Raw genomic sequence first — 17,727 nt, forward strand, 5'->3', positions numbered from 1 at the left:
TTGTTTTCCAAGAACTCTGCTCTCTCTCAGCTTGATAAGCATTTAAAAATAAAAGCTGCACAATTGAAATTGGCAGTGCATCCTCATTCTTTTGTCTCTCTGTTTATTTTTTTCCCTCATCCCTCAACATGTGTGCTACAGCCCATGGTTATTACACCCTCAAGAATGATGGCCTGGAACTCGGCAAACTTGCACCAAGGTCTGCCCGCCCTCCACCCACTGTTTGAAGCTGGCTGAGGCATCAGGGCCTAGCACCGAGAGGCCCGGTGGATCAGCCTCAGCAGCTCCATCTGTGGCACATTTCCCTTTTCCCCTGAAGCTGCTGCCTGGAATTTTTAGCTTCTCCAGAATCCTGATTGTCAGCCCAATCTTTCTTGTTAGTTTTTGCAGTTAACTTAATTGATTTGTTTACCTCTTCATTGGAGGAGCTCAAAAAGAAAATGCTTTGGCACTAATCAGGAGCAGTCCTGGCTTTTTAAAAAGATTCTTCTGAGCTAAAATTGTATAATACTGACCCAGGGAAAAGAAAAGCTACTATGGCTTAGGTTAGGGTGATGGTAAGTCCTGGTTTGCCCAGGGTTAGTCCCTGTTTATGAGTTATTAATAGCACACCCTTTCACGCTCACAAGTACCCTAGTTTAGGAGATAAATTTTAGCATCACCCTAGCTTAGATGAATTCGGGAAAAAGAACAGAAAAACAGCTCACTCACTACAAACTGTTAATTCTCTGTCTAGAAATGTAATGGCTTGTAAGTCAGCACCAAACCCTGCCCTAAGCATTGCATGCAGATTCCACTGGAGTCATGGACATGTGACCTCAGAAAGAATTGCCGTATCTCTGGCTGTGTGAGTGAGAACTGGCCTTCCTGCTTGAGTAGGTCCTGGTAAAGCCAACTTGGAAACACCATGTCACTTGTTTTAGCATTTCTGGTTATCATAGCCTAGTTTGCTTGAGTCAGAACCTGGAGTTAGTTTTTGGTGGGGTGTGGTTTCAGGTTTGCAGACTTCCCGGTTGATGCCTGTGAAGGGTTGGTGCCTGATGTAACTGAATAGGGTGTTACTTCAGGTTAGTAGTCCTTGTTTTTGCTTGGCTGGTTGGGCTGAACCTGGTATTACCGTTTCCCAAAGAATATTTTTGGTTTGAAAACTGAAGGTCAGCAGTTCGCAAGTGGCGAACTTGAAGCCAACTCTGTGGTTTGTCTTGTGCCACTGGGCCAGCAGCACTGCAGCCTGGATCTATTGATCTGCAGCAGTATCAGACCACGAACAGCAACTGCCAGACAAAACTCCATCTCACCCCACTTCCCCGTCCAACCTGTCTCTCTGCCCAGATCCCTTTTCTTATTCCTTGTATGTCTGTCTCATTCTTGGTTATGTATTTCACTTTCTTGGGTCTATCTTTTTCCATCTCCCTGTCTCTTTCCATAACAGTTTTTAATAATGCTTTAGTTAGTTCCAGCCTTTTCCCTGAATGGATCCCATTGGAAAATGCATTTGAAAGGAAACAGTTATACACTTCCCTTCCTTTGAAACTCTGTTGGCACCTTTTCCAGTGCAGTAAACCATACAACATGTATTTTCAAAGTTTCCAAACACAGACACGCTGGCGTTAAATTTATGAAAAAATATTTTATTCAGCTGTATGGTAACTGTGACTTTCAGAGCTGCTGATCAGATTTGAAATCGGTGCTGACTTTTGGAACTCCAACAGGTTTTCTGATCTCTGTGGGAAAAGCAGCCACACCGGCTCTTGGGCGTCTGTGATGTCTTTTGCCTTAGCCTTTGATTGCAGGTTGGGCAGGAGGAGTTGGGGCAAGAAAAGTAGATGTAGGGGTCCCCCAGTCACACCCAGAGGGAAGGAGGGAAAATCAGTGAGTCACTGAAGAATATTGCATAGCTGTGTTGGGCACAGGAGCAGAAGTTAAATTCTTTCTGTTTACTCTGGTCTAGGGCTGGAGGTCAGGTAACACCTGCTTGTGTGGTATGCCATTTACTTTAGGCCCAGAAGAGTTTGTTTATTTGTATTCAAAGCAGTGATGTTGTTGCTAATGTCATTAAGCAATTATCTCCCTCCTCCCTCCTTGTACCTGTGGCCTTGTGTCCCCACCCCCAGCCCCAGAAAAATATGCTAGAATCAGTTCTGTCTGTTTAAATGTTGTGGGTTTGACTGAGGTTTGAATTTGGTCCATAGGGACAGTGATCCTTCTCAAGGATCCCAGCTGTTTGTTCAGAAGATCCCTGGGAATGCTCTTGAAAGAAGCTTTTCAGAAGGAGGTTCCTTCCAAATTGCTTAAGCAGCTGAACTCTGTCTTGGCTCACTCAGGTTCATGTACTAGGCCATTTCAACTTTTCTTTGCTTACCAGCCTAACAGTGGATCTGCTTCAGGGCACGCAGATAGATTCTGTTCCTCCTGCCATAGGACAGAAGCTGCTGAAGACAGCCCAACAAAAGCCAAGCATCCTGCAGGCCACGTGTCCCACTCAACTCAATTAACAGGGGCTTGTTAAGCATTTGTTGTGTCCCATTCTTCTTAGCTTTTCTGGTAGCATTTGCCTCTGTTGACAGCAGACTTTCCAGAAATGCTTTCAGTGATCGTAACTCTGTTCTCTCTATTCTTCCCTTCCTTCCTCATCCAGCACCCTAGTTGTTAGCACTTACAACAGTAACTGTCTTGACCTTCCTCTCTTCAGCCTTTTCTCATTGGTGTATCATAAAATCTCTTGGTTTTAACTGTCACCTCTGTATCACTCCCAGATCTTTTTCCTGAGCTTTAGACCACATTTCTAACTTCTTGCTGGACATTTTCACCTGGAATCTCACGCATATTCAAAATTGATTTCTTCCGATTTCTCATGTGTTGCAAGTCAGGTTCCCCAGGAAGCAAACTTTTAAGATGGAGATTTACATCCCCAGGATGCAAACCAACTGGTTAGGGAATGCTGTCAGGATCAGTACTTGAAGGGGCATGACAGAAGCAGGATGGGGCACAGGGAGAAGTTGAATTGTACTGCAGGTGTAACAAAGACCATAGTCAGTCCTGTAAGGAGCCTGGAGCTAACCCTTCAGAGTAGTCCCAGAATGGGCCAAAGAGACTGAATCTTTATAACCTCTCCTGGCCTCCACCCACCAGTCAGATGTGAGTTACTCCTGGGAAGGGGAGTGACATTGGGAAAACGCTTTTCTTCAACTGAGAGCAAGTCTTAGAGAGGGATCAGCTGAGATCTGTTGCTGCCAACATTCCCGGCAGCTGGGAGAATGAGTGCCTTGGTCCCAGGGGGACCTGGGCAGTGCACTAGATCATCCACCGCCCCACCAGAACTGTCCCTTCTGTGCACAATATTTCTGTCATTTTTTTTAACATTTTTTATTGATTTACAATCATTTTACAATGTTGTGTCAATATTTCTGTTATTGGTACCAGTGTCCTCCATATATTCAGGCTGTCTCGGCCTCACTGTTTCTAAGTTAGGCTATAATTTACATAACACAATAATGCACAGATTTTAAGTGTTCAATTTGATGAGTTTTGACAAATGCCAACCCTACTTTTGATTCTTTTTTACCCTAAGAGTGTTTGAAAATAATAAGAACCATCTTGAAATAGCTTAAATTAGAAAGGAACTTGAGGACAAGGGTATAGCCAGGCCTACAGAAGGGATTGAAATCAGGAAAGCCTTTTTCTGCACCTCTGCTTCCTCTGCATGTTGCTTGCCCCTCTGCCCTGTGCCCCTTCCTGGCAAACAGTAAGCGTTCAGTAAATAGTAGCTTTAATTGTTCTGTCATTTTTGTATACATGTATTATTACAAACAAAGTTAACTCACCCTTTTTAATGGCTATTTTATGTATGTATGTCTCATAATTTATTTAAAGCAGCCTCTTAAATTTTTCACTTTCTTCTTTTACTTATAGTACCTGCAGGAATTAGATTTCAACTCTTTGAATGTTCAGTTCATGTCTAGTTCATCTTTGAAAACTTAATGCCTAGCATAGGGCCTTGCATGTAGTAGCTGCTTAGTAAGTGCTGACTGTGTGTAAGGAAATGATCCAGTGCTTAGAGAGGTACTAAGAACAGATCGTCTCTGATGACTGGCACTGCAATAAGTGCTTGGGATTTATTGGAGTCTGCACTGTAGACCCTGCCTGAGGTTTCCAGCCTAGTAGGAGAAGCTTGATAAACTGTAAATCCTGTGCAAGAGTGGCTTTGAGCCACCTGCCTGGTGCATGTAATGGATGGGAATACTTTGAGTCCAGAGAAAGGAGGCCTATCAGGCAGCACAGAACAGCTTTAATACATGTTGGATCTTGAAGGAAGAACTTAGATAACAGAGAGGAAAGAGGTGGGCTTTGGAAAGTGAGGAAGGGAGAATGACCATTCGGGACCACAGAGGCAGGTTTGCTGTTTTATTTCTTCTTGGCTGTTGTCATTCACTGTCTTTTGGTGTGGGTCCTTTTAAAGAAGCAAGGCAGCACTCTAAAAATAAATCTGTTAGGTCTTTTGAACCAGGCAGAAGCAGGTCAATTCTGTCGTCCAAATGGAGGAAATCTCACCAAGAAAATGAAGTTGAGCTGTTGCTTAAGCACTGTCTGTTTGGCGGGGGGTGCTAATCCTAGAATTATAGAGCTTTGTTCTCTGTACCAATGTTCAAATATAAATTTAGCTTTTAAATCTCTTTGCTTTATAGCATGCTGTTGTACTTTTTGTTTTGGAAATATCCCAAAAATGTACATAAATCGAATTTTACAGTTTAGACCATTTCCCTTTCATATCCATACATCTATGTCTATGTATGTATATATTTAATAGCATGTATATTTTAATATATCATTTAGTCTTCTTAAAATTAGACTTTCATAGCTTGTATCATGTTCTCATTTATCTAGGGTTTTTCTTCAAGATTTTAGGGTACTCCAGCCTTTGGTCATCAGCTGCATCAGCTGCACTCGCACTTGGGTTTCTCTGACCCTTTGTCTCTCTGTCGTAGACTGAATGTTGAGCGAATATGTTAGACAAGTAGGGATCTCTCTGCTTAAAGAAATCCTTTGTGGATCCTTTTAAAATAAGAATTACCATTTCCTAATTTAGCATTATTTTAACTCAGTTCTAAAGAGTTTCTTAAAGCATTATGTATCTATCAATATATAAAACATTCCTCTCTCTATAATTTTGGAAAAACGTTCTTGGATTGGGATATATATGTATTTTGTCTCACCATACAGATAACTTTAGGGTAATATTTCTTGGATAGCTTTTAATATTATGTGGTATAATGCCATGTGTTATAAAGGCATTTTCAAGATTATTGTTCATTTTTTCACATAGTGTCCCTTGCATAGAGTCTGTGTTAAAAAAGTTATTTTAGAATTCAGTGCTGAGAAAAGATTTGTTTTTCCTGAGGAACTGATATACTTATTCCTTTCCAATAATGACAGCTATACAATTGTTAGTGTTTCCTTTTGTGCTTTGACTGCCAGGAAAATCAGAGGCAAATTTCAAGTTCATTCATGGAAGACTGTTAACCCACATAATTGACATGTTTGTATTTCCCTTCTTCTTGGTCCTGATATTCTACTTCTGTTTTAATGTTATTTCTTTCTCTTTTTTCAATTGAAGTATAGTTGATTTACAGTGTTGTGTTAGTTTTTGGTGTACAGCATAGTGATTCAGTCATACATATTATATATGTAGTCCTTTTTCATTATAGGTTATTACAAGGTATTGAATATAGTTCCCTGTGCTATGCAGTAGGACCATGTTTTTTGGGGTGTTTTTTAAATCTGTTTTATTTATGGTAGTGTGTATCTGCTAATCCCAAACTAATTTAGCCCACTCCCTGTCCTGCCACCTTTGGCCTGCCTTCTTTACTCCATGTTAACGATTTTGCCATTCATCTGTATTGTTGAGTAATACAGCAGTTTGTTCCGTTTGGTTGCTGACTAGTCTTCCAGTGTCTGGATATATCACCCTTTCTTTATTCCCTGTTGATGGACATTTGTTTTTGTTTTCCAGTTTTGGGCTGTTACAAATAAAACTGCTGTAAATGTTCAAATGTAAGTCTTTGTGTGACCTTATGCTTTCATTTCTTTTAGGTAAATACCTAGGAGTGGTATAACTCAGTCATTTGGTAAATTATATTTTAACTTTTTAAGAAACTTCCCAACTGTTTTCCAAAGTGGTTGTATCATTTATAGTCCCAAAGCAGTGTGTGAGAGTTCCAGTCACTCTGTGTCCTCACCAACACTTGTTGTTCTCTGTCCTTTTGATTATAGCCATCCTGGTATGTGTGGAGTTGATTTCCCTAGTGATAAATGATGTTGAGCATCTTATCAGAAGTACATGTTCAGCATGAACTTATTTGCCATTCACCTATCTTCTTTGCTCATTTTTTTGATTTGTCTTACTAATTTGAAAGAGTTCTTTGTATATTTTAGATGTGAATCCTTTGTCAGATATATGTTTTACAAATATTTTCTCCCTGCAAGATTTTCTTTGTGGCTTCTCTTCATTTTTGTCTTTCAAAAAGCAAAAACAAAAAATAATTATAATAATGAAGTCTATTTAAAATATTTATTTATTATTGTATTATTTCATTATATTATTTTGGCAGCAGGGAAGGTAATTAAGTTTGTTTATTTTTGGCAGAGGTACTGAGCATTGAACCCAGGACCTTGTGCATGTGAAGCACGTGCTCTACCACTTGAGCTGTACCCTCCCCTCTGCAGTCTAATTTTTTTAGGTTTAATCTCTATAGGTTTATTGGCAAAAGAGCAGTTTAACATAGTGTTGCAGCTGATGCTGCCAATTTAAAAAAAGGAATCTTCTTAATATCATCTGATTATCAGTCCAAAGCAGTGCAGCACTGAAAATGCATGGGCAGTTTCATTCCTGAAGAAAACTGTGCTAGGGCTCATGTGTTAAACAATGTTTTTTCCCTGACTGCCCTTGTTTGAAGAATGCACATACCACTAGTTTGAGATTTATACTTTTACTTATTTTTTGAGCAGTAAGAACTTGTTTAAACATCTCACTGAGCTTCTGCAATTCGTTCTTCTTGTCATCTTTCTTCACTTTCTCATCACCTTCACTTTGTACTGCTTAACATGGATTTTACTGATCTGATGAGTCATAGCCTTGATGATGAAGTTCTCTTGCTTTACTCCTTATTCTTTAGGCAAAAGTTCTGTCTTCAGCAAACTTTCCCTTCTTTTTTCTTATTTTCGTTTTGGTTGCCCCTGGCAGTTTCTTGCTCAGTCCAGATAAGGAGCTACATAGCTGGGCTTCTCCAGCAGCTCAGGCCAGGCAGCACAAGATGAGAACAAGGGACTGCAGCATCTGCTCAGAATATTCAACTAATTGAGAAACTGTCACCAAAATGTCTCAGTAGCCCTTTTCTATGTAAAAGACAAATGTTTCTGGAATCCTATGTCAGATCTTTTGGGGTTTTGTTTGTTGGCTTACTTTTATTTGTTTACTTGTTTTAAACCTTTTATTTTGAAATATAGATTTACAGGAAGTTGTTAAAAAAAATGTACAGAAGGTCCTGTGCACCCACTATCCCTCCTTCCCTAATGTTAGCGCATCTTGCATAACTTTAGTGCAGTATCAACACCAGGAATTGACGTTGGTACAATCCACAGACCTTATTCGTATCTTACCAGTTGCACCCACGTGTTTGTTTGTATGTGTGCATGTATAGTTTTATGCAGTTTTTATCACACAGGTAGTTTCATGTAACTGTTTCCACAATCAAGAGACAGAACTACTCCATCACTTCAAAGCTTCTTCATGCTACCTTTTAATAATCATCCCTGCCTCCTTCCATCCTCAAATCCTAAGCCCTGTTTTCCATCTCTATAATTACATTATTTCAAGAATATTATATAAGTAGGATTATATAGCAGGCGATCTTTTGAAATTGGTTTTTATCACTCAGCATAATTCCCTGACAATCTGTTCAAGTTATTGCATGTATCAGTAGTTCTTTTCTTTTTATGGCTGAGTAGTATTACATAGTATGGATGTTCCACAGTTTGTTTAACCATTCACCCAATGAAGAACATTTGGGTTGTTTGCAGTTTTAAGTTGTTATGAATAAAGCTGCTCTGAACATTTATGTACAGGTTTTTTTGTGCAAATGTAAGGTTTCATTTCTCTGGGATAAATGTCCAAGAGTATAATTGCTGGGTCATATCCATAAGTACATTTTTAGTTTTAGAAGGAACTGCCAACCATTTTCCAGAGTGGCTGTACCATTTTACATTCCAATCAGCTGTGTCTGTGTATGATCTACTTTCTCTGCATCCTTACCAGGTTTTTGGTGGTGTTACTATATTTTAGCCATTCTGATAGATGTTCATTGTAGTTTTAACTTTCATTTCCCTAATGGCTAATGATGTTGAACATCTTTTCATGTGCCTGTATATCCTTTTTGGTGAAATGTCTGTTCATGTCTTTTGCCCATTTTCTAATTGGATTATTTGTTTTCTTTCTGGTGAGTTTTGAGGATTCTTTATATAGTCTAGATACTAGTCCTTTATAAGATATGTAGTTTGCAAATATATTTTCCCAGTCTAATTTGCTTTTTCATTCTACTACAGAGCAAAAGATTTTAATTTTTATGAGGTCCAGTATACCAGTTTTCCTTTTATAGATTGTGCTTTTGGCATCAAGTCCAAGAATTCTTCATTTAGCCCTAGGTCCTGAAGATTTTCTTCAATTTTTTGTCTAAAAGTTTTATGGTCTTATGTTTTACATCTAAGTCTTTGATCCATTTTCAGTTACTTTTTTTCCAGCTAATTTTTGTGTAAGGTGTGAGATTTACATCAAAGTTCATTTTGGTTTTTTGCTTGTGGATGTTTAATTGCTCAAGCAAGTATTTGTTGAAAAGGCTATCCTTCTTTGTTTGACTTAACATGAGGCAGAATGACTCCTCCCACTTTGTTCTTCTTTGGCAAAATTGTTTTAAATGTTCTAGGTCCTCTGCCTTTCCATATACACTTTAGAATAAACTTGTCTTTGTCTCCAAAAAAACTTTGCTTTCAAATCCCAGCTCTGACACTTAACTGGCTTTGTGACCTTGGACAAGTCATTTAACTTCTCTGAGCCTGTCAGAAAGGAGAATAATACCTCTTGTGCAAATCTTTTGTAAAGCTTTGAGATAATATGTATATATGTATAAGTGCTCTGTGCCTAACACCACTCTCGCTATATCTTAGTTATTATTCCTGGCCACAGTGGAATCATTGTTTATGATCCATAAATGGAGAGGCAAGTGTACTGTTATGAGCAGCAAATGTTTCTTAAACCCCTTCGTGGTGCTAATTTTCAAGGATGTGAAGTCTTGACATAGCTCTTGTCCTCAGAGGGCTTATAATTTTGTTGGGGAAGCATGCTGTGTGGGTAAAAATTCCAGGACTAGGTATCACATGTTAAGTTCCAGATACGTGGGGCAGACAGTGGGTACATCAGAGAACTTTCTCTTCCTGGGTTTTGTTTGCTCTTTGGTACCCTGTTCTGCAAGGTGGCTTCTGTCTATTATTGATGAGAATGTGTGGGGGTTGAAGGGGGTGTGTACAGATTTAGGGGAAGGCAGTCAGGTGGGAATATGTAATTAATTTTTATACTTTCCCCAGTAAACCATCGACCCTTTTTATGATGTCATGAGGGATTCCTTAATTTTGCAGCTGCTTCCTGATTACGTCAGAGAGGAGCCTCTCACCCCACAGCCTGGAGCTGTACTCATACAACAATTGGAAACAAATGAAGTGCTGAATATCTAATGGCTTCCACAGGGAAAGCCAGTTCAGACTTCCCAGGCCTCCTTCTGCAAGGTCTTCCTCAAGTATTTCTGACCCCCTGAAGTGTCTTTGTTCTGGAAAGACAGGACTGGCCCAGAGCCAAGTGGGCGGGAGCCTGGTGACTCCTGGGCGCACACCTCGCTCCCTCCAGGTGTTCTGCAATCCCACATCTCTGCTCTCTTCCTGGATCTCGTTTGGTGGGTGTTACCCTTTTTGAGGTCTCAGGATCCTCTGGAACTTGAGATTATCAGTGAGAGTCCTTCCCTCCCCCACATCATCTCCACCTTCTCTTCTCTTGATTTTCTTTCTGCAGCATTTCTCACATCTGTGCACTCCTTTCCATTCCGTTTTCCACCTCTCTTATAAGAAAGATGTTATGTTTTTTTGGCATTGTTAAGTTTATGAAATGTTCTACATATATAATTCCTCTTAATTCAAACAAGTTCACATCCTCTTAGCTTCCCAGCCAGTTTCCCTCCCTGTTACTTTTTTCCAGCTACACTAATTTGTCCTAAGTGCTTTAACTAGATTAATCTTCATAAAATCCCTTTGCTTTACTTAGGAACATTGAGTAAGTGTCCTCCTCACTGCCTATTGGGTCAGGCCTGTGTTCCTTTCTGTGACATCGCAGGCCCAGTGCTTGGTGTCCCTGTTGCATGACACGCTGAGCGCAGTACTTGCCATCTGGGTATGTGCCTGGTGTGCCCCTGCCTGCATGCCTCCATAGCACACTCACTCCCTCCTTAATCCTGGCAGTTCAGTCTGTGTTCATCTTTTGCAGCCCTGCTCCTCAGAAGCGCTGTCTTCCATGGAAACCTTCCTAGATAGACACTAGCTGGAAATGTTTTTGTTTTTTTTTTTTCTGGTGAGGGAAAGCATCTTATTTCCATCTCCCTTATGGCATGTAGTCATACATTGTCTTAAACTGTAATTATTTGAGTGTCTTTGTATTCTTCCTGTCTTCCTCATTAGAATATCTTCTCAGGGACAGTGTCCTGTTTTCCTTTATATCCTCCATAATTGGGCTAAATAAACAACTTTGGAATTAATGGGAGAGGTCCTTTTATTTGGGGGTTGGGATTTCCTTTGCTCCAACATCTACCCACTAAAAGAAGTCAGAGTTTTATAATCCTAGAAAATCCAAAAGAAGTAGCAGGCAGGACAGTAGGGTTTCTTAGAGGGGAAACAGTACCTTCCATGTTCCTCTGTCTTATCTCATGTACCTTGTTCTGGGATATGTCATGAATTGCCTTCTACCCAGTCAGCCTGCATTCTGCCATTGTGCATGAATAATTTGCTTGCGTGTATTGGTGCCCGATTTTTCTGCTCTTTTCATTCTACTCCTTGGGGAATAAAATGACGCCCGATTTTTCTGCTCTTTTCATTCTACTCCTTGGGGAATAAGATGGCATGGACATCTCTGCTTTTGCTGTGAGATTTTGTCTGGTTCCTTTACCAGACTGACTGCCTTTTCCAGCCAGCAACTGCCACAGGGAATTCAAGGGCTCAAACAGCAGCAGTCAAAAGATGCTCTCACTGCCCACTTCCTGTAGACAAGGAGGTTTTGGTGGGCTGCTCAGGAACTGTGCCAGCCCTGTGTCTGACTGGTGACTGACTCATGAGAAAAGCAGCCTCATGTCTGAAAGATAAGAGCCAACAAATCACCTCCAGGTGGTGTTAGTTTGGAGGTGACTGACCATTCATTTCCTCTCTCTGGGAGGAGCCAGCAGGGATGGAATCAGTGAATAAGTAGTCTTGCCTGCATTTTTCTCCAGCTATTAGTGAAACAGCCGAGCAAATAGTTGGTTCTCTCTGTTGGAATGGTAAGTGGACCCCTGTGCCCTCTGAATGCCTTCTGTGGCTGTCAGGGTATCAGACTTGTGTGTCATCCATCCTGTGTCCTCCCTTCATTACTCTTCTCATCCTCTTGCCAGGAAGCTGGCTGTGTGCACCAGGGGAACTCTGCTTGTTCCATCACTGCCAGATTTTTCTGTGACCAGCCAAACCTCATCCCTACCGATTTGGTTTCCTGCAGATCTCTCCCTGACCCAGGAGTTGATCAGAAGCGATGGTTCTGAACCGCTGTCCCTTGGCTGGGCTCAGTAGGTCCAGGCAGGTGGGCCTGCCTGTTGTCCCCTCCTCTTCCCTCTCCCCGCTCCTGCCTCGCTCCCATTTCCTGCAGGAGGACGCTCTGCCATCCTGGAGCCGTCAAGCACAGCTTTGCTTTGGCAGCACCGTCGCACACACACTGGTGGGAGAGGGGACGTGTTTATCACTTTTCCTGGAGATTATCTGTTTAAGCACTTCTCTGACAGTTACAATAACAAGGGCAGTGTGTTGTGTTTCCCAGCAGAAGGACACTTGCTGTTGAAAGATGTATAGCACTAATTAGAAATACATAACATCCGGCCACATGGCAGCCTTCTCCTGGCCGCTCCATTTCCTGATTTCATACAACTTTGACGACAGTTGGTTTATGTTTTCCATGAATATTTTCTCAGAAAAATGAGAAAGTCTCCCTGTTACATAGGAGCAAGAAGAGTATTTCTGCCTGAGCAGGTATTTGGCCAAAGAAATAGTGGGAGCTGTGGTCACCTGCCCATCTGAGAGCAAGTGGGAAGTGGCAGAACCAAGCTCAGACCTCAGGTGACTTTCTTGGTAAGAAATATTTCTGTCTGACTTCCTTAGCCAGAACCATCCCCCTACACCCTTGAACAAGCCTGCTTTTGGAAAGAAGGGGAAAGGCTGTTTCACAATGTTAATGAGTTCTTCAGCTCATGTCAGGCTCCTGCTACCTGACACAAAGCCAGAGGAACCCAGGCAAATACCAAGGAAAACAATGCTTTTTCCTTCCCCACCCCACATCACTTGTTGGCCTGGCCCAGCCCAACTCCAGGGATATATATGGGCATTTGTAAGACTGGGGCCAGCTTCCTAGGCCTAGCCCCGGAGTGGGCGGACCTGGGCCTCCAGATGCTGCTTTCCTACCCACGGGTATAAGAGTGGGTATGTCTCAGGGCTGGCATTTTATGGCTTCTAGTCCACAGAAGCCTAAGTGAGGCAGAGGGCATCTCCTGAAGATACCATAGCACTTACATATTTCTCACAGGACACACTGGGTCCGAGTTGCCATGGTTACTTGGGTAAATAACTATAGATGCTCAGTATGTGCTTCTGGTACCGCTGAGCCTTAGAAGAGGGCAGGCCTTCCAGAAAGCACTCTATATGAAGTGGTCAGTCAGAGACCTGACCGAGACCCAGCATTCTGACCCCCGATAGCTGTGATACTGCCACCTGCTCAATCAGAGCAGAACAACTTACTGGTTTGTACCTCCCATCAGTCAAACCAGAATATAGTGGGGAGTGCTGTCAGACCCTTCCTGGGGAGTTGGAGGGGCTGGGGTGGGGGTGAAGGGTTGAGGTGACATAACCATGGCCGAGAGCAGAGCAGTCATGAAGCTGCTTTTCAGCTGCTGCCCTGAGAGGTATCTGCTTCCAGATACAGCAGAGAGGCTCCCGCCTGGTCCCCAGACCTTATTTCAGGAAGCTTAAAAAAGGAGCCAGCCTGGACCCCTCAGAGGCCTCAGTGTCATTGTTCTTGAGCAGTTCATTCTTGTCCTTGAGCCTAGCCCTGTGTACTCTGAGAAGGAATCTAACCTGAGGTTGACATTTGTCATAAAAATAGAAATGGTCTGGGTGAAAATAACCTCCCTTTGCCCCATCTTATCCTTATCCAGGCTAATGAGGGTGTCTTGTATTCTTGGGCTTCTGCCAGTCCTTACAGCTAAGATACCCCCTCTCCATCTCTTCTGAGGGCCTTCTGTGTGCAGGTAACTTCTGCCTAAGATGCCCAATTGATGAGGGGACACGAATGTGTACTCAGATGTGTCAGCTACCAGGATGTAGCTTATTCTCCCATTCTGGGCAGTGCTCTACAGGGGCCTGGACTGAGCTGGGGCAGCACAGACGGTGCTGCTGCCTGTAGTCAGGGTGGCAGGGAGAAGCTGGCATCTTTCCTTGAGATGGCTTACACATCTTCCCCTTCCCTACTTTCCATCCTCCCTGTGCTTGGTTCTTGGGTTCTTGTTTCCTCTCTCTCTAGCAGAGGTTTAGGGCCTTACCAGAAGAGGAATGAGAGTGGTGATCTATTCTAATCACATGGATTGTTACCACTTCCTTACTGCCTGCCACAGTTGAGTTGGAAAGTTAGAGGGTGACATTTGGGACCAATGGGCATCTGGAAGGATGGTGGGAAAGCCACAAAAGAAGAATTGCTATACTGATGCTATTCATATGTTGGGACCTTCTGAGCAGCAGCCTGTTCCTTCTCACTTCCAGGGCTTTCTAAAGTGGTTTGGGGCTGGCTTTGCATACTCCAGTCATGTTTGCTCCTGTGGCCAAGACTGTTAGGAACAACTGTGGTTGTGTAGCATCTCCTGGAGTCAAGACTTCAATTAGGCTCCACTGAAAAGACTAGTGTCAACAAGGAGAGAGGCAAGAGGGAGCTCCCCCTTTGGCCATTGAGGTTAAAATGCAGACAGGGACAGCGATCAAACATGTGGCTAATTATCCTTTTAACACTTGGAGATTCTGAGAGTTCTCCTGTATTAGGAGGGAATTAACAGACCAGCTACCGCCAGAGCAAGCGAGCCTGGCCCCCGATTCCAACTCCTGTGCATATAGGGGTGTCTCTTCCTCTGAGGCTGCAGGCTGGACTGCTGCCTTCTGTTTGTCACCTGTTCCTCTCAAGTCTGGATGAAGTGTCTATCAGGGAGGGCCACTGACAAGTGGTTTGAGGGTGTGTATGTAGCTCCCACTAAGGTATTGCCCTGGCCACCACCAAGGTGACTCCTTTCCCTGACCTGCAGCCAGAAGGCAGTTGACCAGCTGAGGAAGAGAAGGGGATAAGGTGCTGGCATTGGAAGCCAGATTTATTTCTCAGCCCTAGGGGAAAGAATTTGTGAAAATTAAAGCTGACACTGATTAAGTGCTTATTATGTGCCAAGCACTGTCCTACGTAGTTAACTTATTCAGGTTATTGAAAATAGATTATTTGTAAGTGTCATGTGTGTTCTCTGAGGAGGACGAATAGAGAAAAGGTAGGGATGGAACCAAGGTTGGTGATTCAAGAAGGTAACTTTTAAAGTTATATTTTTCTCATCTTAATTGGTGATTGTATTCCTGCTGTCTATACATTAGAGAGACTGAGTTAATTAAATAAGAATTTTTGTTACTGTGGCTTCACATCACCTGCAGGCAGCTAAAGGCAGAGAGCATGCAGCTCTGGCTTACACTGCTCACCTTGGGGTAACTGGTCCTGGGGAAGTGATGTGGTTCCGAATTTACACAAGTGAGCCCTATAACAACCTCACTGAGTGTTTACTCACATGTGAGGCATTGTGGTAAGTGCCTCACGTGCATTACTGTATTTAGCCTTTCAGCTACCCTCTGAAAAGGGGAGTATTACGACCCCTAGTCTTAGATGAGGAGAAAGAGCTCAGTGACACAACCAAGGACACCGACCTCATAAGGTAGGGAAGAGGAGCCCTGGGCCCACAGGGTGCTGATAGGGTTTCCTTTGCGTCTCCTTAGACTGCTTCTCGGAGGAGTGTCGCTCTGTGATCCAGGAGCAAGCCGCAGCCCTGGGCCTGGCCATGTTTTCTCTCCTGGTGCAGCGCTGCACCTCCTTACTTAAGGAGTCGGCCAAAGGTAAGCAGGTGAGGGGCCCCCTGGCTGGTGGGCTTTCCAGCTCCTGGGTCCTGTCCAGACAAGCTCTGCCTGCCATGCTGCTTTCTCTGTGTCTGCTCCCTCTGCTCCCCGCGATTCCTCATCCCGGCAGCCCCTCTTCCTTTTGCCCGTCTCATCTGTGGCCCGCTTTCCTCCCTGTGGAACCCTACCCTCCCTCTCTTCTCCTTTACTAGTCAGGATTTTCACTGTATTGCTGGACTGCTGCATGTTTCTCTTGCAACTTAAACAAACAAACAAACAAAATACAGAAAAGTGAGTTTCCCATGGTGTTTATAACGGATGTTTTGGTTTCCCCCCCGTCTGTATGTCCTTCTTTGGTACCTAGTGAGGGCTATAACCACTGTGGACCAGCCATCTCAGGAGACCCACTGGACCGCAACAAGAGTTCTTTTTAGCCCTTGGCTTGAGCAGTATTCCATTATCCTTTAAGGCTGCCCTCAGAATTCCAAGCTTGATTGCTGAGCCGTGTAAAATAGGGCTGAAGGGTACACCTTTCTCTTGCTCCCGGGTCAGTTTGGATGAGTAGTGAGGCCCCTCTATTGTTCCCCTGCCACACCAGCTTTTTGTGAATGCCTCTAGTCTTATGGGCTGCACTCTTTTGGAGGGAGGGTAGGGGTAACTTTATTTTGAAACAATTTCAAACTTACAGAAAAGTTCTTAGAATAGTACTGAGAGCTCTCTTACATACCCTTTGCCCAGATTCCCTCAAAAATGATTATCAATTTTACCATATTTGTTCCAAGTTCTCTCTCTTTTCGTACACATGTACACTTAATTCTGCTTCTTATTTTTCTTCTGTACCATTTGATTGTAAGTTCTGGACGTGGTAGCCCTCCCCCCTCAAATACTTGACTGTGTATTACCTAGTCACAAGGACATTCTCTTCCATGACAGTACTGTTACTAAAATCGGGAAGCCAGCATTGATATAGTACTATTATTGATTCTACAGACCTTACTAAGTTTGTACCAATTGTCCTAAAACAAGTTTCTTTCTGGTCTAGGATCCACTCCAGGATCACATGTTATGTTCAGATGTTGTGTCTCTTTGGTCTCCTTCAGTCTGGGATGGTTTCTCGGTCTTCCTTTGTCCATCATGATCTTGACATTTTTGAAGTGTACATGTCATTTATTTTGTAGAATGTCCTACAGGTTGGGTTTCTCTGCTGTTCCCTCATGGTCAGATTCAGGTTGTGCAGGAACCCTGGTACCATCTCAGTACTGTGCTGAAGGAAAGCTGAAAGTGGGGGTGGGGGCTGGAGGCCCGAGGAGCAACTTCAGACAAGCCACAGGTAGAGACAGCTGTCTGCAGGGCAGACCCAGCGCACTGGTTCTCTCTTTGTCCTGCTTTTCTGAATCCTCTTAGGTGCTGGCCTTTGTCCTTTGCTTCTGGGCCCAGCTTTCCTGTAGACTTGGTCTCCCTTCCCTAAGAGCTTGCTGCCATTCCAGGGCCCCAGGCCTCACAGGGGCCACAGCAGACATAGGCCCAGTTCTCACCCTCTCCCTCTGCAGCTCAGATGTCCTCTCCTGAGGATGAGGAGGACCAAGATGACATCAAGGTGTCTTCCTTCGTCCCGGACCTGAAGGAACTGCTCCCCAGTGTGAAAGTCTGGTCAGACTGGATGCTCGGCTACCCAGACACCTGGAATCCCCCACCTACCTCCTTGGATCTGCCCTCACGGTGAGTCAGCCTTGGCCCACCCGTGTTCCCACAGCTCCCCTCCCAGTCCTCTTTTTCCCTCCCTCCCGCAGTCTGCTTGTTTCTGTCCTCCTTCTTCATTTGCACTTGGGTTTTCCCCTTCCTTGACCACCTCCCTCGTCCCCTGATGTGCTAGGCTATTTTTGCCTGTTCTCCGGTCTGCTCTTCCTCCTCTCTCCATCTCTCTTGCTCTTATGCCATAGCTTGCTCTGTTTTGTTCTTTGTCCTTGCTCTTACTAATTTTCACTGCATATTGTTCATACTTACTGTCTCTGCAGCTGCCTCCTGAGTCCTGGTGGGTGTCGGTCAGTGTTTGTGAGAGATTCTGTCTCTTTCTCTCTATTAGTTTATCTCCTTGCATCTCTCAGGCTACCTCTTGCTGCTGCTCCTGCTGTCCTGCGCCCTCGGTCTCACTGCCTCCCTCTCACGACATTGCAGCGTGTGGTTGTCTGTGTGTGTCTGGGGATTTGTCTTTGGAAGGGT

At 43.5% G+C, this 17,727-nt stretch overlaps 1 protein-coding gene across 4 annotated transcripts in view; it reads left to right on the forward strand.

The window, feature by feature from the left end:
- SMG6 (SMG6 nonsense mediated mRNA decay factor) overlaps positions 1–17,727 on the forward strand; it is a 191,540-nt gene that overhangs the window by 70,324 nt on the left and 103,489 nt on the right. For 2 of the 4 annotated variants that reach the window (XM_064495819.1, XM_031468539.2), the window contains exons 11-12: positions 15,391–15,507; positions 17,058–17,226. In XM_064495819.1, the coding sequence (XP_064351889.1) occupies positions 15,391–15,507; positions 17,058–17,226 (286 nt within the window). Of the gene's footprint in view, positions 1–12,384; positions 12,457–15,390; positions 15,508–17,057; positions 17,227–17,727 lie in introns of those variants that run through there. The other 2 variants (XM_064495821.1, XM_031468542.2) reach the window with 2 other exon arrangements.

The sequence above is a fragment of the Camelus dromedarius genome, chromosome 16 (genome assembly GCF_036321535.1).
Source record: "Camelus dromedarius isolate mCamDro1 chromosome 16, mCamDro1.pat, whole genome shotgun sequence".
Taxonomy (NCBI): domain Eukaryota; kingdom Metazoa; phylum Chordata; class Mammalia; order Artiodactyla; family Camelidae; genus Camelus; species Camelus dromedarius.